The sequence below is a fragment of the Myotis myotis genome, unplaced genomic scaffold (assembly GCF_014108235.1).
Source record: "Myotis myotis isolate mMyoMyo1 unplaced genomic scaffold, mMyoMyo1.p scaffold_m19_p_17, whole genome shotgun sequence".
Taxonomy (NCBI): Eukaryota; Metazoa; Chordata; class Mammalia; order Chiroptera; family Vespertilionidae; genus Myotis; species Myotis myotis.
In genome coordinates this window covers 11001099-11023596 of record NW_023416321.1, presented here as the reverse complement: position 1 = coordinate 11023596, position 22498 = coordinate 11001099, and the positions used below count along the sequence as shown (strand labels likewise).

At 49.2% G+C, this 22498-nt stretch overlaps 2 protein-coding genes across 4 annotated transcripts in view; both read left to right on the top strand.

Moving 5' to 3' along the window:
* The window catches only part of FAM117A (family with sequence similarity 117 member A), a 40975-nt gene extending 38983 nt beyond the window's left edge, over positions 1 to 1992 (top strand). For all 3 annotated transcript variants that reach the window (XM_036339287.1, XM_036339289.1, XM_036339288.1), the window contains exon 8: positions 760 to 1992. In XM_036339287.1, the coding sequence (XP_036195180.1) occupies positions 760 to 1060 (301 nt within the window). In that variant the 3' untranslated portion in view covers positions 1061 to 1992. The remainder of the gene's footprint in view (positions 1 to 759) is intronic.
* Positions 1993 to 4306: 2314 nt separating this feature from the next.
* Positions 4307 to 10561, top strand: SLC35B1 (solute carrier family 35 member B1). The gene is made up of 9 exons (XM_036339290.1): positions 4307 to 4547; positions 5267 to 5370; positions 6183 to 6313; positions 6602 to 6632; positions 7202 to 7359; positions 7874 to 8000; positions 8756 to 8862; positions 9021 to 9174; positions 10367 to 10561. The coding sequence occupies exons 1-9, from the start codon at positions 4342 to 4344 to the stop codon at positions 10417 to 10419; spliced, it is 1071 nt and encodes a 356-aa protein (XP_036195183.1). The 5' UTR covers positions 4307 to 4341; the 3' UTR covers positions 10420 to 10561.
* The last annotated feature ends 11937 nt before the right edge of the window (positions 10562 to 22498 follow it).

Sequence of the window (22498 nt, the reverse complement as noted above, 5' to 3'; positions counted from 1 at the left end):
AGCTCCTGATGAGGTCGGGCTGCCTTTCCCACAATGGTTGCTATCTTTCCCTCCTAGCACATATTTTAAAAATCACACCTTTCCAATGTGCTCAAGAAAGAGATTCTTTAGGCCAGGAGATCTCAATGGAGGACAGTTTTTACTCCCACGGGACATTTGGCAATGTCAGGAGACATTTTTGGTTGTCACAGCCTGGAGGGAGGGGGTCAGGTGCTACTGGCACCTAGTGGGTAGGGTCCAGGGATGCCATTAACATCCTATAATGCACGGGACAGCCCCCACAACCAGGGATTGTCCAGCCCAAAATGTCAGTGCTGAGGCCAAGAAACCCTGCTCTAGACTGTAAACGTCTTAGAAAGTCATTTGCATGGATCTCTGCTTTCAGGCAAGGGGCCTGCCCCCAAAACACTGTTTATTGATGAAATCTCCCAAGTTAAAAGATCCCTTAGTCTCTTCTAGAATCAGATTGTCAAGAAGTTCTCCTCACTGTCTAGCTTCAATCCCTCCTGTTTCAGTTAAAGTAGATTTCCTGTTGTTCAGCCATATTTCTAAAACACAAGAGCCAAGGATTCGAAAGGCTGGTTGCTGCTCAGTACCCTTTCGTTTTTTTGGTCAAGTTACCATCCTGTTTTAACAGAGACCCAGCTTCTCTACTGCCTGGACGCTGATGGTTTCTCTTTTGCTCTGAGTGTGCATGCACGTGCGTGCGTGCGTGCGTACACACGTGTATATCTGTGCGTTTCTTTCTCCATCCTCCAGATCTCCAGGTCCTGACGTGGCCTTCCTGACTTCCTGTCCCGACAAGAACAAAGTCCATTTCAACCCGACCGGCTCGGCCTTCTGCCCCGTCAGCCTGATGAAGCCCCTCTTCCCCAGCATGAGCTTCATCTTCCGAAACTGCCCCGCCAGCCCAGGGTCCCCTCTCCCTCCCGCCAGCCCCCGGCCACCGCCTCGGAAGGATCCAGAGGCCGCCAAGGCCTCCTCGCTGCCGTTCGAGCCTTGGCAGCACACCCCGCCATCAGAGGAGCCCGTGCTCTTCCACAGCTCCCTGGTGGTCTGAGGGCACCCCCACCACTTTACCACGGAGACCAGTGCCTTGGTGGCAGGCCCCTCCCTAGCTCCACTGAGGTGGGGGATAAAGGCGCCCTTCCCTCTCCGCCTTCGAGCACTTTCACTTATTGTGTCAAAGCCTTGGGTCCCCTCTCTGATGGACGCTGCCCCTCCTAGTGGGAGGGGACCTGCCTTCTCCACTAGCCGCTGGGCAGCTCACAAATCATACCTGTGTTCTTGCCACCTCCCTTACTCGGTGGAAAACTCACTCAGAGGGTCTTGGGTCCCCTGCCCTTGGGTGTGAGTCCAAAGGACTGTATTTGGGGCCCTTGTCCTTGTCATGGAGCAAGCTGGCCTTGATCGGGGTAGAGGGGACACCACAGATTTCCTCCCCTCTCCTCCACAGACGTAGAAGAGGAGACGGGAAGATCGATCCCCACATCTTCCCAGCCTCCATCCTGTGCTTCCCTCTCATTGGAGGAGCAGACCAAAGCAGCCCTAACGGGCCATAACACTTGACCAGTCCAGCTGCTGGCAGAGAGGGGACCCTAGCGTTTTCCCAAGTGGCATTTTCATCTCGCTTTCATCCTGACTAAGATTGTCTTAAGCAGCAGCTCAGCCTGCCCAGCCCCAGGTGGGTAGGGGAGGAAGGAAGAGCTGGCATTCCGCCAGGTGGCAGGTGGGGACTCTGTACCCTCCACCTGCCCCAGGACTGGGTTGGATTAGAAAAATGCCTATTTTTCTTGTATCGATGTAGAAACTCTATTTTCTCCCAAAGACACTATTTTTGCAGCTGTTTGAAGTTTGTATATTTTCCGTGCCGCAGAGCTTCACAAAACTGAAGAAGAATGTTAATGTTCAAGTTTTCTTATCCTGTGTTTAGAAGTTGTTTTTTTTGCAGATCTTGGTGTTAACAGACCAAATAAATAAGTATTCCCAGCAGTTTGAGGTTCTGTTCAATATTTAGAGGGGGGCAGGGGGAGAAGATGGAAATTGAGGGTATTATATTGATTACTTCATCCTTGTCTTTAAGAGGAGCCTTAACACATAATGATGTCAATGAACAGGGTCCCTGTCCTCAAGCCACCAGGCGTGGATTCTTCACATGGATGAGTAAACAGTGGATCCACGGAAAGACCGTCCAGAATGAGGAGTGTGGTGGAGGTTTGGTGAGGGAGTCATCCTTTTCTGGAATGGGTCTGGAACACTACCTCAGGGGAGTGGGTGTCAGAGAGGAAATTAGGGCGACCAGTGGAAGACAATCTGACGTCGTGGGTGCTCCTTGACTAGGAGAAGAAATTTCTTGTCCTTCTGCTGCCTCTCAGCTATTAATAGTGCCACACCTGTAAGGGCTCTTGGGCTTTTTGGGGAAATGGAAACAACCATCCCAACATTCTGATGGTGTTTTGCAGTTTACAAAGCATTTTCACAAAAGACACTAATCCCCAAGGTATGGATGAAAAGTTGGCTACCCCAAGGGCAGTTGTAATAACTACAATTATATCTGTCTGAAAGACCTCAAGACAAACTCCTACCCCAACGTGGTAAACGTCAGAGAACGCTCGCATAAAATGTCATCGATGTGCTTGCATAAGATATCATTTCAAGATTAAAACAACTCAATGAGAGAAATGTGATAAATCCCACTGTACTCCCGAGGGAAGGACAGAAAAGACTGACGACGTTCACCCCAAAGACAAAGAAAGATACAATGGCTGGGATTGGGAACCAGGTCATTTGAACCCAGAGCCCATTCTTCTAACCACAGCTCAGTCCCACTTGTCACGTCCCCATTCATTCCAGAGGAGGGGGTCAAGGGGATCGTTTGAAATCCCAGCTGGTAAAGAGGCGGAGAAGGGAACGGGAACCCAGGCCTCTCCCAGCTGCTGCTCGGTGCCCTGCAATCACTGACCCATTCAGTGGACAGACAGTGCGAGGGCTGGTCTCCTCCCCCACGAACACGAAGGAGAGAGAGGCCCGAGGACAGACCCCATCTCCTCTCTCCTTCCCCTCCCGCTGAAAGGTATTTGGCCTGTCCCCTACCGCCCCATTAGTCAGCCAGGCCTGGAGTGATGGGTGTGGTGCTGCCCGAGTTTCCTTCCTTTGCCCGAGGCTGTGCCAAAGGAGCCGGCTGCTAGGAGGGGAGCAGGCGCCGCTCCCCAGGGAGCCCAGATGCCACGAAGTGGGGGTTGGGGGCGGGGAGTGGAAAGACCGGGGGTCCGTCTTGCCCTGGTTCTTGGTGCCAGCAGGTGGGTGCCCCACACTTGGATAAGGGAGGGGTCCAACACGGAGCTCACTGATCGGGAAGAATCGGGAGGTTTGCTCCATTGTTGGTAATTGTGAGACCTTAGAGCAGTGGTTCTCAACCTTCCTAATGCCGCGGCCCTTTCATTCAGCTCCTCATGTGGTGGTGACCCCCAATTCCATTGTTACAAATTGAACATCATTAAAGCACAGTGATCAATCACAAAAACAATATGTATTTATATATCTGTTTTCCGATGGTCTTAGGCGACCCCTGTGGAAGGGTCGTTCAAAGAGTAATGAATACCTTCGCACAGCACGCTTCACAATTTATAAAACGCTTCACAAACCGCAGCTCCTTTGGTCCTCACCACAGTCGAGAGGTGACAGGGCGCTTTTAGGAATTACCCCCTTTACAGACAGAAAACTGTGGCACGAAATTGGGTGACAGACGCAGGTGGCCCTGCCTGTGGGTGAAGGAGAGGGGGCAGAAGGCCTGCCCCGCTTGGTTTGCCGCAGGAGGAGGACCGCTGTCCGAAGTCGGGCCTTGCACATCCTTCTGGAAGAGGCGGGTAGGCGCTGGGCAGCGCTAGGGGGCGCTAACGCTCCACTAAGCAGTTCTTGGCGTTAGGACCCAGCAGAAGCCGGCCGGCCGACGGGGAAAAAGACCACTCGATTTGCCCAGCCGGCCGCCACGCCTTCTCCACGCCCACCTGTCAGTCTTTACACGGCGCAGCCAATCGGTGACCTCCACATCCTTCTACATCATCACTCCACGCCCGCATAGCTTGTAGGTCGTCCCGTGGAGCTCGGGGTTGTAGTTGTCCTCGGAATTGCCTGATTGGAAAAATCTCGAGGGCAAGGCATTCACCTCGGGGCAGCTGCCCCCCCCCCCGGCCGTAGAGACGAAACCAAGATCCCAAGGTGCTTTTCCTTTCCTTGGAAGCGGTTTCTGGGTTCCGAGGCGTTTCCCCCTCGGCAGCCCTGAGCTGGCAGTTGTGGCGGTGGCTGTGGGGCCCTGCTGAGCGGCGGTCGCATGCAGCTCCTATGAGGCCCCTGTCGCCGGTCGGCGATGTCCGGCTGGAGCTGTCGCCGCCGCTGCCGCTGCCGGCTGTGAGCGGGTCTCCAGTGGGGTCTCCTGGGCGTCTCATGGCCGCTAGCAACTCCCTGGTGCCCGACCGGCTGCGGCTGCCGCTCTGCTTCCTCGGCGTCTTTGTCTGCTACTTCTACTATGGGATCCTGCAGGAGAAGATGTGAGCGGGTCCCCGGGTGGGGAGGCAGACGCCCCCCGCCATCCTGCCCCTCCCCGCAGCCTGCGGCGGGGTTCGCGGTCTTCACGCCCCTGCCCCGGGTGTTCCCTCTTGCCCTCCCGCCCTTCCTGCACCCCAACACCTTTGCAGCGCCGCTCCGCCTCCCCAGATGTCCAAAATGCGAAAGTTGGTCTTTGGATTCTCGGGACCTGGTGATTTCTCTTCCCTTGATTCCTTCCCCCCCCCCCCCATTGGTCCTAAGAGCTTGGGTTTTACGGGCTGGGACTTGCTTACACCCCCACCCCACCCCACCCCCCACCCCCCACCCCCAACAGGTTCCGTGACCTGCGCGGTCCTCTTTGGAATTGCCAGATGCTTGCACACAGCTGACTCTTTCGCCCTCGGCCCTGCTGCTGTAGCCCACATCCCTTCTGCTGCCGGGGGCACCTCGTTTCACCATCTAGTTTTCTACGTTTCTTCTACCTCCATCCTGTACGGACATTCTTGTCCCGGGCCACGGGATTAGCAGGCTGGGGCGTCTAGTTTCTAAATCCCATCTCGTGGGCCCCTTGGGTAAATGAGCCCAGTGGTCCTTGCCAGGCTCTCCCTGCCTCCAGCGAGGCGGGATAACTTCAAAGTGCCAAGCGCCGCTGGACACACTGGCTGACGCTGAAGGAAACACACTGATTCCTCCCCGTCTTTTTTATGCGTTTCGTTCCTAGAACAAGAGGAAAGTATGGGGAGGGAGCCAAGCAGGAGACGTTCACTTTTGCCTTAACTTTGGTCTTCATCCAATGTGTGATCAACGCCGTGTTTGCCAAAATCTGTGAGTACCGAGCTAGTGTTCTGCGAGGTGCCCCCCCCCCCTTCTATCCTGGACGGTAGGCAGGGACCCAGCCTTAAGGTCTCACTCCCAAGGTCTCCCGCCCCCTTTAGCCCGTGCATGGCCTTTCTGTGGAGTCTCTCAAACGCGTGGCTCTGGAATGGAGTGAAGCCCTGTTCCCTGAAATTCGACCACCTGGGTCAGATGTGCAGAGAATGGGTCCTCCGTCTTACAGCTGCCCCTTGAGAATACTTAACTTTTCTCTGTCCCCTTGGTTTTCCTTTAGGTGTCAACTTCAGGCATGTTTTGAGCGTTCTCCCTGCTCCCTGGGGACTAACCGCAGGCTAACTAGTCCCTTGAAGGGAATGATTCTGTGCCCCACCTCTGCCCTGCTTGTGGTCTTGTGTTAGGCTTAGGTGGGATTGGAGCGTTGAATCAGTGGTTCTCCACCTTCTGGCCCTTTAAATACAGTTCCTCATGTTGTGACCCAACCATAGAATTATTTTCGTTGCTACTTGATAGCTGTCATGTTGCTACTGTTATAAATCATCATGTAAATATCTGATATGCAGGACGGTCTTAGGCGACCCCTGTGAAAGGGCCGTTCGACCGCCAGAGGGGTTGCGACCCACAGGTTGAGAACCGCTGGGTTGAATAATCTACAGATATTTCCCAGTGTGAGAGGACAGAAATAGCTTGTACTTACCTTATTTGACAAGTTTTGTGTTTTTTTTCATGTGGCTTCAACTTTTGCTCAGTGGTCCATTCTAGGCCCACCAGGTTTTTCTTGCCTGTTTTTTTTTGTCTTCCCCCAGTGATCCAGTTTTTTGACACTGCCAGGGTGGATCGCACTCGGAGTTGGCTCTATGCTGCCTGTTCCATCTCCTATCTGGGGGCCATGGTCTCCAGCAACTCAGCACTACAGTTTGTCAACTACCCAACTCAGGTGAAGCCTCAGGGCGGGATGAGGGTTGGATCAGAAGTTATTTGAAAAGGACTAAGGGTTTTTCCCTCAGGTCTGTGACTTAAATAAAAAGAAAGTATGTTTGGGGAATGTAGAGTGCAGAGAGCCATGGGTCTGAGGTTTAGCGGGGTGGGTTGGCCGCGATAGGGCTGCTTTTGTGAGGCTGCCGTCTCTGATGTAGGCCCACACGTACTCATCTTAATGCAGCACTTAGCATAGTACCTGGCAAATCACAGATGCTCAGAAATTATTTGCTGAATTTAATTTCAGGTCCTTGGTAAATCCTGCAAACCAATTCCAGGTAAGGAGAAGAAGATGGTCTCCCATCTTCCATCCTCTCTTCCTATCATAAACCCTCCCCTTCTCTGCTGGAGCTCTGAGTCCCTACAGGCCTCATCATCCCATTATAGCTACCTCCAGGACTCCCTCCATTCCTCCCCCTGCCACCCTTCATCTGTGTCAATACCTTTGGTGTTGGGTGTACGTGAGCTGGGAGCTAGAGGCTTCACGTGGTCAGTCATTTTGGTGGCCCATGTGTTTACATTGCCACCCTACCTTCCATTTTGACCATCAGTTACTTTCTCTCAACCTTTCTCTCTTCCTTGCGGTACCCACCTTTGCCCTGTTTCTTCCTGGACCTTTCACCTTGGTTATCTCCCTTTCCCTGCCTTATACTCTGTTCAGCCCTGTTGCTCAGTCGTCTCTCTCTAGGTGCCAACCTCATACCACACCCTCCTCTTATCCTCTATAGGCCTTCCTTCACGGACATACTTTTCTCCCATGAGCCTTTTCTTGGCTCCTAGGAGGAGAGTGTTGGGCTTATCAATGTCGACGGGTTCCTGAATTTTCCATTCTCTTTCTTCCCTGTAGTCATGCTCCTGGGAGTGACCCTCTTGAAGAAGAAGTACCCAATGGCCAAGTACCTGTGTGTGTTGCTAATTGTGGCTGGAGTGGCCCTTTTCATGTACAAACCCAAGAAAGTAGTTGGGATGGAAGAACACACAATTGGCTATGGAGAGCTGCTCCTGGTATGTGTTCCTGGTGGGAAAGGCAGCCTTTTTCAGTCATCTTAACCAAGGAAAAACCCCACCAAGGCCGACAAAAAGGCCACTTTTATGTCTTGAGAGAGATTGTGGTGTTCCTTGCCCCCATTTTTGGTCTTTGTCTCTTGCTACATGCCCCCTGGCTCTGCTAAGGCCATAGTAGGAAGCCTGAAATATTAACTGCAGCTCAGCTCTCCTGGGAAAGGGATGACACTGAGGCTTATGTCTAAATGCTCGTGTGACATCACAGAGATCTGAGAGCAAAGAGTGAAGGAGTAGTATGCCTCTCACTGTGGCTTTCCAGTGCCTGGGGGACGAGGGAGCTGGCATGGTCTCTCCCCATCCTCCACCGTGACCAAATGGCCGCATTTTGTTCTGAGGACTCTGTCTTAAGGCAACAGCTTTCTGAGGAATCTCAGAAAGGTGAGAGTCCTGTGTCCTGGGTCAGGGAGCGGCCCTGTTGGCCGTCTCACCGCAGGGTACAACCTTTCTTTTCCAGTTGTTATCTCTGACCCTGGATGGACTGACAGGTGTTTCCCAGGACCACATGCGGGCTCATTACCAAACAGGCTCCAACCACATGATGTTGAACATTAACCTCTGGTCGACGTTGCTGCTGGGAGCTGGTAAGGAGCCGTTCTGCTGTTCTTTCCGTGTGTCACCAGAGGGCAGACTGCCCTCACTCAGTTGATCTCCAGCTCCAGTGGCAGTTGCTCACTTTGCCCAGGCCAGAGTCCTACCTTGACTCTGAGACGCCCTATGTCCAAGCCCCGAGAATTGTCCTGGGTAAACCTGCACGGGCAGGCTCGGCTTGCGACTCACCCCTGGCTCAGTCGGGGCATACTGTGCTAAGCAACATGGGGGGACACACAGCGGTAGAACCAGGGGTGCCTTGGGAACTCGTCCTCCTCTGAGGCAGGTGAGACATTGGTATGTGGTGTATGTTGAATGTAGCTTGAAAATGGATGTATTTGCTTTTAGATCAGTACTTCATAATCTTGTCCAAATCTGGGCACATGTAGAAAGTATATATTTTTTTACAATATAACAGAGGAGGCTGCTGATGGCTGGAAGTGACCAGTGCTTGGGGCTGCCTGGAACTAGGGATGTGTGGATCAGTATTTCCACAACATCTGAGGATCCCTGCTTTCAGTCACTTTTGGCAGAAGTAACTAGTTATCAAGCCTTTTTAGGAAGAGCCTTTAGTTAGTTTCTCTAGTCAGGAAAATAGAAAAAGGATGCCTGATGGGAAGATAAAAGCTCACTCCATGCATTTCCCACATCCTATCCCCTTTCAGCGTACTTTAGTGGGCCGCATGCGGGTGTGTGCAAGGGCATGGGCACACAGATGCACCCTTCACCTTTTGACATTTCTTCCTAGCGATCCTGTTCACTGGCGAGCTCTGGGAGTTCCTGAGCTTTGCTGAAAGGTACCCTGCCATCATCTATAACATCCTGCTGTTCGGCCTGACCAGTGCCCTGGGTCAGGTGAGTGCTTTGAGACGGGTGGCGTGGCTTCCCTGAGAGACTGGCCTGGCTGGGAGAGGTGGGTGGCAGGGTTAACTCTGATCTCCTGTTCAGACTTTAGACCTCGTGGCAGACACCCAAGAACCAACCTGAGCCCGCCCTTTTCTGTCTTTCTCTAGAGCTTCATTTTCATGACTGTTGTGTATTTTGGTCCCTTGACCTGCTCTATCATCACTACAACTCGGAAGTTCTTCACCATTTTGGCCTCTGTGATCCTCTTTGCCAACCCCATCAGCTCCATGCAGTGGGTGGGCACTGTGCTTGTGTTCTTGGGTAAGTTCCATGCAGAACAGGCATCTCTGGGCCATACAGAGAATGATAGAGCTTTATTTTTCCTCTCTAAAATTTACTTGTATAATTATGAAATTAGTTATTTTATAGAAAACTTAAAAAATAATTATAGTTGGCATACAACAGTGTATTCATTTCAGTTGTACAACACAGTGATTCGACATTTTTATACTTGATGTGATCATCACAATAAGTCTAATAACTGTCTGTCATCATGCCAAGTTATTATAATGTTATTGCCTATATTTCCTGTGCTGTCCACTACATCTCTGTGGCTTATTTTATAACTGGAAGTTTGTACATCTTATTCCCCTTTACTTTTTTCACTCATCCTCTGCCCCCCTCCCCTTTTGTTTACCATCAGTTTATTCTTTGGTTCTGTGAGTCTGTTTTTGTTTGTTTGTTTGTTCGTTTTAGATTTCACATATAAGTGAAATCATTCAGTATTTGTCTTTCTCTGTCCGACGTATTTCACTTAGGATAACACCTTCTAGGTCCATCCATGTTGTTGCAAATAGCAAGATTTCGTTCTTTTTTTATTACTAATATTCCATTGTGTGTGTGTGTGTGTGTGTGTGTGTGTGTGTGTGTGTGTATCACATTTTTTTTATCCATTCATCTACTGATGGACACCTACGTTACTTCCATGTCTTGGCTATTGTAAATAACCTTGCAACGAACACACACTTTTTTGAATTAGTGTTCTCATTTTCTTTGGATAAATATCCAGAAGTAGAATTCCTGGTTTGTAAGGAAACTTTTTTAAAATCCAACCTTTCTAATAAGCATTTCATTTTAGTGATTTCCTTCCAGTGACTCAGGTTTCCCCAGAAACTGAACAGGGTAAAATTATTATATTTATTCTCTACTTTATGCTTTCTATGAGTTGAGAGAATGAGCTTAGAAATTGGACTGTTTCAGTCTTGCTGTAATACACACACACACACACACACACACACACACACACACAATTACCTGTGTCTTGGTGATTTTTTTTTCATTTGATGCCATTCTCTTTTCTCCGAGGGAGCTTTATAAAACCCATGTTTGGAAACTAGTTTTATTTAAAGCCCCAGTTTTGGAGCATCAAGGCTGAACTTTCCTTTTCCCCCCAAGTCATTGGTAGGTTTTATTTTTCCCCATAATTTTCAGCCCATCTTCTCCCTTCCCATAGGTCTGGGTCTCGATGCCAAGTTTGGGAAAGGAGCCAAGAAGACGTCCCACTAGGAAGAGAGACTACCTCCACCGCAGGAATATTTAAGTTATTATTCAAATATTGATATCTCTTAGGAAAATGGACACAATAGGGATAAACGACTGGATTTGTCTGTTTTTTGTGGGTTTTTTTTTTAAAGGAAGCAAAATCACATATTCTGGAGAAAAAAAAAAGCACTTGGATTTTAACAAAACAGAGTTGGCAGTGTGTGTTCTTGATGACCTGGAGCACAGCCTCACACAGAGAAAGAGGGAAGAGGCAGACCTTGATGCCCATTCCCCAAGCTGCTTCTTCTCAGGTGTGGTCACCTGGTTGGGTGGCTAATTCCTTCAAGAGCCTAACCATTATAGGGAGGAACTTTAATAGATTGCATCCTCCATCCCACAGGTGAGAGTCTAAATGTGCCAGGAGAGGTGGCTGGGTTAGAGCCTTAGAATGTAAAAAAACCCCACTTTCTCCAAGCTCTGGTGGGCAAATATTTCTTTAAAAAACTATATATATTCTCGCCTGAGGAAATTTCTCTCGAGGTTGGAGTACACTGAGCCCCAAGCCTCAGAGTCGGCTGTTTTCACATTTCCCCACTGCCTCCCCTTCAGCCAAAGCTCACCCAAAAGCAGAGCCCCAAATGTGTGTCATGAACAGCCTGGAAGGTCCGATTCCCTCTCCATCTCTGTCTGAGTCCACCTGGTCCCCTCCTGGGGGGGCTGGATTAATCCTTCCTATCCTCCTGCCCCCTTCAGCTGCTAAAGCACTGCAGTCCTCCGCCGTCCTGGCTGAGCCCAGGTGTCACCATGCCAGCTTCTGTCTGTTGCTGGCAGAAGGCATGGTGGCTGAGTCCTGGCACAGAGCCGCTGCTGAGTTTTCTGGGTGGCATTGGGGGGAGAAGGCGGAGCATGGACCAGAGCCACCTGCCTACTGCTGCCTTCAGAGTTGGAAATCGCAATCCTCCAGGGACCACACTTTACACATGAAAGTGCATTTCCACCAGCTGCAACTTTCACTCCATCTGTTCAGCAGCCCCGGCCCTGGGCTCTCCAGATGGGAGCCCAGCCTCCTTCCTGAGCCCTGCCTTGCCACCCCCCGCCCAGCCTTTCAAGCCCTGCCTCACTCGCACTCATCTCCCTCTAGGGGCCTGGGTGTCGCTGCAGCTCTGGCCCTAAGGCCCCCTCTCATTTTGAACTTGAGAGAAGAGGTTTTGGGTACATCTACTGAGATTCCTTCACCCCTTACCCCACTCCTTTCCTTTTTTCAAAAATATATTTTTATTGATATCAGAGAGAGGGACAGAGAGAAACATCAATGATGAGAGAGAATCATCGATCGGCTGCCTCCTGCATGACCCCTACTGGGGATCGAGCCCGCAACCCGGGCATGTGCCCTTGACCAGAATCGAACCTGGGACCCTTCATTCTGCAGGCCAATGCTCTATCCACTGAGCCAGACCAGTTAGGGCCCCACTCTTTTTCGTCCTGAAAGTTGCATAATTAGCTGATTGTTCTTCCAAACTGTCTTCTGTGGATCGGTTAGGTAGTATGTTACCAGACATGCCTAACGCTAGTCACCAAGAACAAGACCGTTCTCAACAACTCAGCACGGCTCTCACCTGTTCCGAAAGCAGGCATGTCCTACCAACAGTGGGCTCGGAGCCCCGTTCTGGTGTGTTCATCCAGTCCTCTGTCCACCTAACACTCCCTTTTGTGTGCCACATACTGTGAAATGCTGGGAGCTCAGAGTTGAGTAGAACCAGTACTTACCCTTTAAGGGGTTTATAGTCTAATAGGGAGATGGGTAAACAAATGGTTGCATCTCAAGTGTTCAGGGGTAACAAGGAAGGAAGATGTCTGGGCACGGTGAGGCTTGAGCTGGAGGGAGTGTGGGAAGATGAAGGAGGAGGTAGTGAGCTTTGGGTCCACTGCCAAGCAGAGAATGGGGCTTTAAACTGCCTGGCTTCTTCCTCCAATCACTTGAAGTGAGAGCTCAGGCAGAAGGGCGGCTCTGCAGTGAGACAACTTCCAATTGAGTTGGGAGATATTTGAAAATGTGTGAGCTGCCAGCTTTTCGGGGGGGCGGCATCCTTACCTCCGGGATCACAGGCACTGAGTGCCAGGTTAGACAGTGAGTAACACTGTTAGGTTTTTAGGGCTGATACATGTGAAATGCCAGACAAGTTCAAACAAAAGTATGTTGATCCCTAACCTTGGGCAGCCCGATGCCTCGTGTTTCTAAAGATCAAAGGACTTTCATGTGCAGTTAATTCTCAGCTATGTGTGAAAGGGAGGGAACCAGCACAGCTTTCCCCAGATGCTGTTCTCTGAGTTTGAAGTGTATTGTACTGTGTCTATTTTGGTCAAACATCAGACCCACCTCCTCAGCTGTTTGTTTTTGTTAATCCTCACCTGAGGATATTTTTCTACTGACTTTTAGGGAGAGTGGAAGAGAGGGAAAGACAGAAACATCCATGTGAGAGAAACACATCGATTGGTTGCCTCCTGCAAGTCCCGACCGAGGCCCAGACCGGGGAGGAGCCTGCAACCAAGGTATGTGCCCTTGACTGGAATTGAACCCGGGACCTTTTGGTCTGCAGGCCAACGCTCTATCCACTGAGCCAAACCAGCCAGGGCAAGCAGTTTTTCCATGTCCTGTACACCACTTAGCCTACGGCAAGGGGAGTGACCACAAATGTGATTTGGGATAAAACCATGGGGAAAGCTATTCTAGAATTAAACATTAGAAGAAACAAAAATTATACATTGTTTTCCAGAGGACTTAAAGGGGCAGGATTTAAACACTGGCTAATCTTTAAAGTGAGGTATTTAGGGAATGGACGGTGTGCTTGCTCATAGCCCTGTGACACCCTCAGGAAGAGGACTGAGCAAGCATCTGCACCTAGTAGAATGAGAAAACAAGTTAGGGGAGCTTGGGTGACCTGCGGGAGGTCCCTGGGTATGTCCCTGAGAGATCAGCTAGAACCCAAGACTCCGAGTTCTACTATCTTGGACCTGTGCCCTTAGAGCGAGAGGAGCAAAGCCCCTCTGGAGACCCATTGCCTCTGCAGCCGGTCCGGTCCACTGGCAGCGGAACAGTTTGCACATTTTATGAGCGGTGCTGGTCACTTTCCCCAGATGCCCTGCGGAGAAATTGCCCTGGGTCTCCGCGGGACCATCCGGCCCTTCCCACTGCGCACACACCAGCTGTCCTGAGGAGCAGCAATCTCGTGTATTTATTGAGCTCCTCCTTTCCCAAAGCTTTTTAGTCCGTGACATTTTATCCTTACAACACTCCTGGGGAGAGCGCGGGCCAGAAACAAGTCTCCCCACATTGGAAACTGCATTAACTGAAGGTCACACGACTCGGTGGGAGGGCAGGGCCCCAGAGCGAGTCCATGCACCACAGGCCAGGTCAGCGAGCTAAGCCCCGCTGTTTGGATTTCCTGGTCTAGGAGAATTTCCAAATAATTTGGAGGGCTGACAGGTATGCTGCTTTTTAAAAAAATCTTTCCAAGTAAGAACATTTAAAAAATCTAATATCACCATTATGGCTCAGAAAAGGACATTTTAACTTGTAAATTGTAGCCCTGGCCCATGTGGCTCAGTTCAGTGTCATTCTGTGCACCAAAAGGTTGCTGGTTTGGTTCCTGGTCAGGGCTCGTACCCAGGTTGTGGGTTAGATCCCCAGTCGGGTTGCATGTAGATCGATGTTTCTCACACACACACACACATTTATATATTTAAATTAGGAAAAGCTACCCATATCAGAAGAACAGACCTTTCCTCCAAAGAAATGATGGTTGGAAATCACACCACCATATAGAAAAAAAGATAAATTAATTTTTTAATTGCAGAAAATGTTCAACGTAAAACATCCTATGGTAACACATGGTTAGGCATTTCATTATGATTGTTGATGCAACTAGGTCAATTGGGGGCACTGGAACTGGAATGTCCCGTAATCATGCTGACAAAGATGGAAGCAACCTGCAAAAAGGTTTTACATCATTTAGCACATACTGAGAGAGTGAAAACAGCACCCTGACCCAGGCCACTCCTGCCCTCCCTCTGTAGTGCCAGGAGCAGGCTGTGGGGGCCAGGGGGCTTCCCAGTTAGGGCTGCGAGAGGGAGACTCCTCTCCTCTGCTCCAAAATCTACCCCCCTCCCCATCCCCGAATGTTCAGGCCATGGTTTTGCTCACCCAGCTGAGGGTATCCCGCATTATTCTGGCAGGTTTCACCTACTAGTGAAAGCCAATTTCTGACAGGCACAGCCCTCAGACTGGCAACCAGTGGGCTATGCCTGCCATGGCAAGAAGGATGGGAAGGGAAACCAAGAGGGCCTTGGAAGGACAGGTTATTTCATTCAGGGCCTTCCACTTGGCTGAGGCGCAAGTCCATGAGGGCTGGTGGGTTTTCTGTCCCAATATGCCTGCCCTGTTAGTTCTGGGAGAGGTGGGAGAGGGAGGAGGTTCAAGGCATTTACCAAGGACAGAAACGGACTTTCTTCTGTGTTTCGTCATGGTATGTGGGTGGCCTGAGCTAGAGGAAGCTCCATGTTTCAGCTTAGGTCCTGACGAGCACCATTTCCCCCTCAGGATCTAGAACTGCCACATTCATACCACATCCCTAGAAGGAATGCATCACTCTTACATGAAGGCTGGGAACGCCCTGAAATTTCATGTAAAAGTGTGTGTGTGAGCAATGGCACAAGTGCTCACACGTGTAAAGCTGATAGGTTCATTTCTCTGTAAAGAAAGAATCCATGACTCTCTTCAGTTTCTCAGAAGCTCTCTTCAGATTCTCAAATACACAGGGTCCCGTATTAATGGGACTCATTTCATTAAAAGTTATTTCCCAAATAGAGGTGAACAACTGGGCACCACCGCAAAATAATAAGAAAGCAGCATCTCCCGCACTGCCTACACGGAGGGGTGGGGTTGAGGTTGCAGAGATACCCAAAGGGCGTAATCCAGCCAATTTCATGTCTGCTGGCCTCCCAGCTCCTACACACATTTTATCAAGGATTGTCAGCGTTAGTGAATAAAAATAAAGGGTGCCCAGCTAAATTTGAATTTTAGATAAACACAATTTGTTAGGCATACTTCTACTATAAATTGTTCGTGCATTATTTGAGACATACTTATACCAAACATTTTTGTGTTGTTGATCTGAAAATTCAAATTTAGTCAGCATTCTGTATTTATCTGGCAAGACTGTTTGTGGCATTAGCCATTGTCACATACACTCTCATGGGCCTCTCTTTTCCTAGAAGGAAGGCCCTCTACATACATCACCACAACCCTCGCAATTCTGTGCACAGGGCTTCCAGACACTGTTTCGGGGCCAAGCATAATTTCCCTCTTGGTCCGGGGAGGTGCAAGCCCAGACTTAGTCAGCAGGGGGCACCATTTTCTTAAAGTAGATCCCAGTGGAGTGTAGGGGCCTCAGAAAGGTACTAGTAATGGGGAGCTTTGACTTGAATTCTGTTTGCTGCTTCTGCCTTTCTCTGGAGCTCACTTCTCCCCACCCAACACTCTGCCAGAGTTTTCTCTGTGAACCAAGAATCGGATCCTGTCACTTCACTCCGTAAATCACTTCCAAGGTTCCCTGGGTACCTTCTGACTGTGGCATCAAAAGTGCTTCGTGATCCCACTGGTGTTATTTTCTCTGCTCAGCTGCTGCTGCTTCTACCCTTGGTGATCCCTCCCACCTCACACTTCCGGCACTCCCATTCACACGAAGTATTTGCAGTTTCCCTGTACTCTATTTACTATCATGCCTTTGTCCCACAGTTCTCTCTGCTTGGAACTGCCTTTCCCACCTGGTGCTTCTAGTGACTCCATTCATTCAACACATCTCACAAGCATGCATTGGGACCAACTGAGGACCAGGCTCTGCTACTCGCTGGAGATACTGTGGAGAAGACAGCCTGCCCTTATGCTGTCTTCTCCAGGGGGAGGAGGGAAACAACAACTAATTAAGTCAATGAAGTATTTCGACTTAGTTCAAGGGCTAACTCATCTGGCTTTCTGAAGCAGAGTTAATGGTTCTCGACTTTGGATCTTTGATGTCTTTTCATTTTAAGGGCCCCATGTTCTCACACCTGCACGATCATTGCAGGGAGCGTGGATGAATGAGGAGCCAGTGAATTAATGGTGAAGAGTGTGGGTGGGCGATGGGAGTGTGTAGCCTGTGACAACGAGAATGCCTTTCCCATCTTAAAGGGGACACTTTCATGTCTTTCCAGTTGTTGCTAGATTTGTTTTGGTTTCTTTAAATACATTTTTATTGATTTCAGAGAAGAAGGGATAGAGAGAGAGAGAAACATCAACGATGAGAGAGAATCATTGATTGGCTGCCTCCTGCATGCCCTACACTGGGCATTGAGCCCACAACCAGGGCATGTACCCTGACTAGGAATCGAACCCTGACCTCTTGGTTCATAGGTCGATGCTCGACTACTGAGCCACGCCGGCCAGGCCCAGATTTATTATTTCAAAAGAAGATGGAAATACTGACTTCCACATGAACTTTTCCAATTTTTAAAAATTCTTTGCCAGCTACACTACACATGCCTACAGGTCGGATTTGGCCTGTGGCCACCATCATGTAACACTCTATTATTGTCTTGCATCTGATTAGTATTCATATATACTTTCTCCCCCGAGACTGTGTCCTTGTGTCTTTAGCTCTTACCACAGTGGCTGGCACATGGTAGGTGCCAGTCAAACATCAATACATGTCAGTGGAAGGGCTGAGAGAAGGGAGGGAGGAAGGAGACAAACTGGGAACAACAGTTTTATTGATGGGAGTTTTTATTACAGCTGCTTTGGGTGTGGGGCACATGGAACAAGAAAACCTGAAACTATTTATTTCTGAGTGTGCGTGTGTCTACATGAGTGTGAGTTCCCATGTGAGCAGGTGTGACAGCTGGAAAATGTGTCTAAGAACCACTAGCTCCTTTCTTGATGGGCTCCCAAGCCATCCTCCCCATTCTTGGCGGATGAGGGGGAGGAGAAGAATGCAAGGCTCCTGGTGGCCTCCTGGCTTCCTTCCAGGACCCGTAGTCACTGGCACAGAGATCAGAAAGAGCTTATATGGGCTTTTGGCACCAACTGAGACATCCTTGGGGGAAGGTGTCTGGCAGCTGTTGCCACCCACTGCCTACCCGGTAGAATGCCCACTGCATAGCAAGCAGTTGTGGGGATCAAAGTAGAATGCTTTCTCTTCTCACTTGTCCAAAGTGAGATTGTCGAAATGACCCTTCACCCTGCAGTGGGGTCAACACTCCCAGAATAAAGAGAAGGTGGGGTGGCTTAGACGGCCCATCACAGCCCGAGACAGAGCAGGGGCGTGGCCCCTGGAGCAGGCTGCTGATTGTTGCTAATTGTATGCTGTCCATTTTTTGTTTGTTTTTTAAATCCTCACTCGAGGACTTTTTTTTTTTCTTTTGCATTGATTCCAGAAAGAGAAAGAGAAAGAAAAATCAATCTATTGCCTCATGCAGGTATACTGACCCCCACCCAGGATCAAACCCGCAACCTGGGTATGTGTCCTGACTGGGAATTAATTGAACCCGAGACCCTCCAGTGCATGGGATGATGATCTAAATACTGAGCAACACTGGTCAGGGCTATTCTGGCTGTGTGTGTGTGTGTGTGTGTGTGTGTGTGTGTGTGTGTAGAGAGGATGCTGCCTTGAGCCCACACAGAGCATCCTGTATATATTCTTGCTACCCCAATGAATAGGGACATATCTTTGGAAAATAAACATCTGAGATTTAGAAACTATACTTTGTCTAATTTTCAGGAGAAGTAACTAGATCATTTAGGAATCAGAGCCTCCATCTTGACTCCGAACTCTTATGTGAGGCCTGGAAAATGCAATTTTCTGAATCAGGGAGGATGGAGGGTATTGGCCAGCTTGAAGTACACTGGAAGCACTCATTAAGCTAGACTATGGAAATTCCTATCCCATGATGCTCTCTCTGGTGAGAGGTATCTTGAAAGCTAACGCTACCTCCAGCCTCCAGCATGCCTCTTGCTTCCTACCAGCACTCGGCCAGCCAGGAGCTTTGAAGCAAGACTTTCCAGGAAGCAATCTCTTCTATGGGCACTGCTGACTCAGCCCAGACTCCAAACTCTCAGCCTGGTCCCTGTCCCAGAGTAGCAGGAAGGGGCAGTGGCACATAGGGGGCTGTGACCCTGGGCTGTGTGTGTGCTGCTGGGAAAAGGGGAGTAGGTGGGGCAGAGAGAATGGGGCATGGATCCTGAATTGTTTAGGCTTTTGCTAAGGGAAAGGGGAGGGAGACTTAGCAGTAGCTTGAGCCCTGGCTGATGTAGCTCTGTTATTGCAACATACCCAGGTTGTGGGTTTGATCCTGGGTGGGGGTCAGAATACCTGCATGAGGCAATAGATTGATTTTTCTTTCTCTCTCTCTTTCTCTCTCTCTTTGTGGAATCAATGCAAAAAAAAAAAAAATGTCCTCGAGTGAGGATTTAAAAAACAAACAAAAAATGGACAGCATACTATTAGCCTGAGAACTGAAGGGTCTTGGGTTCATTTCTGGTCAAGGGCACATACCTGGGCTGCAGGTTCCCCGCCCCAGTTAGGGCTAGTGTGGGAGGCAACTGATTGATGTCTCTCTCTCTCTCTCTCTCTCTCTCTCTCTCTCTCTCTCTCTCTCTCTTCCCCTACCCCCTTCCTTCCACTCTCTCTAAAATCAATGGAAAGAATGTCCTCCAGTGAGGACTAACAAAAACAAACATACACAAAAAAACAAACAGTGGGCTTGAATCCAGCACCCTTGGATGAAATCTATTTTTCCTAAATTCCCAGAGGCAGGGATGGTAGCAAATTCAGTACCTTGAATCTGGGAGTGAGAACATTCTTTGATCTATTCCCTGGCTCTCATTTCTAATCTGCTGTGGGGGAGGAGATGACTATCTCTCTGGGGCCTGCCCCTGACTCTCCAACCTCCTCTCTCCCCAAATGACTCCACGCGGATTAAAGGGAATTCATGCTCCCTCTCTCCTCCTTACTTTCTCCACAAACTACCTGATTCCTTCCATCTGCACTGCTGCTTCCTGCTTCCCTCCTGCCTTCCCTTCCTTCCTTCTAACCTTCACTGACATTTTCCTTTTCTCCACAATTTCTCTCTCCCCCCTCATCGCCCCCCCCCCCCCAACTCTGATGGTGAATTCTTTCCCTGGCACAGCCCTCCACTTGTTCGCCAACCCTGCTGGGTTGCTTTCCTCATTTCTGTAGCTTCTGTCCAATTATTTCTTTAGCCAGGCTCATTGGGAGCCCTCTCCTCTGGCAACCCTGCCTCCTTCCTTTCTGCTGCTAGCAATGCTATCACCCAGGATTCAAATCCCTTTGGGGAAGCGGGTGGAAAGCTGGTTTGACTAAACTGGGAGACGTTTGGCAATTTGTTCTGTGTTCTGCTCTGAGGGCCCCAGCACAGTTAAGAGAATCTTAGGGAAGACGACACCGTTTCATAGACCATTAAAGGCTGCAGGATCTAGTGTTAAAGAAGAACATGGGATCAAAAGCCTTTTTACAGTCAGCCAGTCCTTAAAAACAAGGGCCCAGTGACGGGAAGGAATGGAGTCCCTTGCCATGGAAAACAAAGCTGTGACTCAAAGGCATCACGTAGATGCTTCCTCGCTCATCCACGTTCCTGAGTTTAATGTTTTTGGCTTGGGAATTAACTTTGAAACTTTTCCAACATAGATAAAAATAGGGCTCATAACCGCCATCATAGGCACTTTTCAATAAGGTGGCCTTTTAAGGGAAGACTGGGCTCCCAGCACTGGGTGTGAGTCAAGGAGCCTCCTGAGCCAGTGTTCAGCATTCTCACAGGCTGCTGACCAGGCTGCTGACCAGCCTGTGGCCAAACAGGAGATGCAGGAAGAGGAAGCCGTTGGAGACTTCTGTGCCTGAAACTACAGTAACCAAGTTCCTGAAGGGAATGTTTATTTTACTCATTCATCCATTTATTCATCACACAAGCATTTCTCTGAATATTTATTATGTGCCAGGAATGCTGCTTGGTGCTGGAAATACCATAGACAAACAGAAAAAAGAATTCCTGTCTCCAAGGAACTCACTGTCTAGTGAAGGGCACAGAGAGGGTATCAGGCAGCCAAGTATCAGGAGGTATTGCCATGGGAGGAGAAATATGGGGAGACATAGCTCAGAGTTAGGGGACATGCACAGCTTCCTGGAGGAACAGATGGATACATCAAAGCCTGCAGAATCAGGAGAGAATTAACCTGGGGGAGATGGGAGCAGGGGAAGGTATGGAGATGACTGTTCTGGGAAGAAGTAACAGCATGTGCAAAAAGGGAGAACTTGGTTTACTCAAGGAATTGAAAGTAGCTCTGCGTATGACTGGAAACCATATTGCTAAGCGGTGTTGGGAGGGTCAGAGAGCCCCTAGAGACAAAGGCATGGCCACTGGTAAAGAGCCTTTCACCCCTGTTAAGGAGAATGGACTTTATCTGGAGGACAATGGGAGCCAGTGAAGGGTTGTATGCAAAGAAATGACTCGGGCAGATGGGCATTTTAGAAAGCTCACTCTAGCTGCAGAGCAGAGAATGAGCTAGAAGGGGGAAGGCAGGTGAGGAGGCTTCTGTGATCCAAGGAAGAATTGAAGAAGTGTCAGGAAGATGGAAGGCGGTAGACAGAACTGGGAGGTAACTGAAGTATGGAATTGTCTGAACTTGGTGTGGAATTAGAAGTGGGCTTGAGAAGTCAGGAATAATTCCCAGTTCCCAGGCTGGAGCTACTTGGTGAGACGGAGAACAACTGGAGGGGAAACCAGTTTTGGATCTGCTGACTCTTTGTGTCTACAGAACAGCCAACTGAAGATATCAGGTTGGTAGTTGGATGTGTAAATCTAGAGCTCTAGAGAAAGACCTGACTCAAGATAGATTTGGAATATTCTTCGGCAGACGGATGGCAGTGGAGCTGTGAGAGTGAATGAGCCATCTCAAGGCAAAGTGAGGACAATGTGACGAGGAGAGGAAATGAACAGAGTCCAAGGAAAGCCGATATTCAAAGGATGGCCCAAGGAAGCAGCCAAAGAGGCAGGAGGAAAACCAGGAGCAATGGTCTCCTGTTGCTGGCCTTCCGCATTCATGTCCCCCTTTTCTGCCAAGAGCGCTCTGACCTTCCTTTGGGGAATTCACTCCTCCCCTATTCTCAGTCCTGTGGTTTGGATCCCAGGGGAGAGACGCTGGCTGGTTCTGCCTGACCCTCCTGACTCACTTCCTACAGCCTCCCACTTGTTCTCTGTTCCAGCAACATGAATATTCCTTGAGTTTTTAAAAAACCATGCTCTTTGACCTTCGGATCTTTATCTCTCTGGACTGCTTTCCTTCCTCATTCCCCTTCTCTACATCCTTTGTCTACTAACCTTCCCTTCAGGCTTCAGACCTCTGCTCAAGTCTTTCTAACATTCCAGATAAGACCAGGACATTCATTCATTCATTCATTCATTCATTCATTCATTCATTCATTCGTCTGTACTAAGCACCTCTGTCCATGTGTTAGCACTGTGCTGAATGCTGGGACATTATGGAGAACAAAATAGACAGGTCCCTATGAGGCTGACAAATGAGTAAGGGAGATCAATAATAAATAAGTAAATACTCAAAAACAATTACAAATCGTTGTTAGTTTTGTAAAGGAAGTAAACAGAGTACCTTGATAGAAAATAACAGAAAGTCCTTATTTTGGATTGGAAGGATGGTCAGAGAAGGCTCTCTGCAGGTGTGAAAATTAAACTGAGATCTGAGAGCAAAGGCAGAACCAGCCATGTGAAGAGCTAGGGAGAGTGTTCCAGGAAAAGGGAACGGTGAATACGAAGGCCTATGGAGGGAAAGAGCTTGATGGGTTCTAGCAGTTCTAGAAATTGATAGATGCCTAGCACGGCTAAAGTGAAGGTGAAGAAAGTGACACAAGATGTGGTTGAATATGAGGCTCTTGTGGGCAGTGGTACAAAGTTTGGATTTTATTCTTGGTACAATGAGAAGACATTCAAAGGTCTTAAGCAGGGGGGCAGCATGATGTGACTTAAGTTTTAGTTAGATTGG

Bases quoted from the DNA above. Each gene is read 5' to 3' on its own strand.
- SLC35B1 (XM_036339290.1), top strand. From the start codon at position 4,342: ATGAGGCCCCTGTCGCCGGTCGGCGATGTCCGGCTGGAGCTGTCGCCG. The intron at 6,633-7,201 runs GTAAGGAGAAGA...TCTTCCCTGTAG, and splicing joins ATCCTGCAAACCAATTCCAG to TCATGCTCCTGGGAGTGACC. The intron at 8,863-9,020 runs GTGAGTGCTTTG...GTCTTTCTCTAG, and splicing joins TGACCAGTGCCCTGGGTCAG to AGCTTCATTTTCATGACTGT.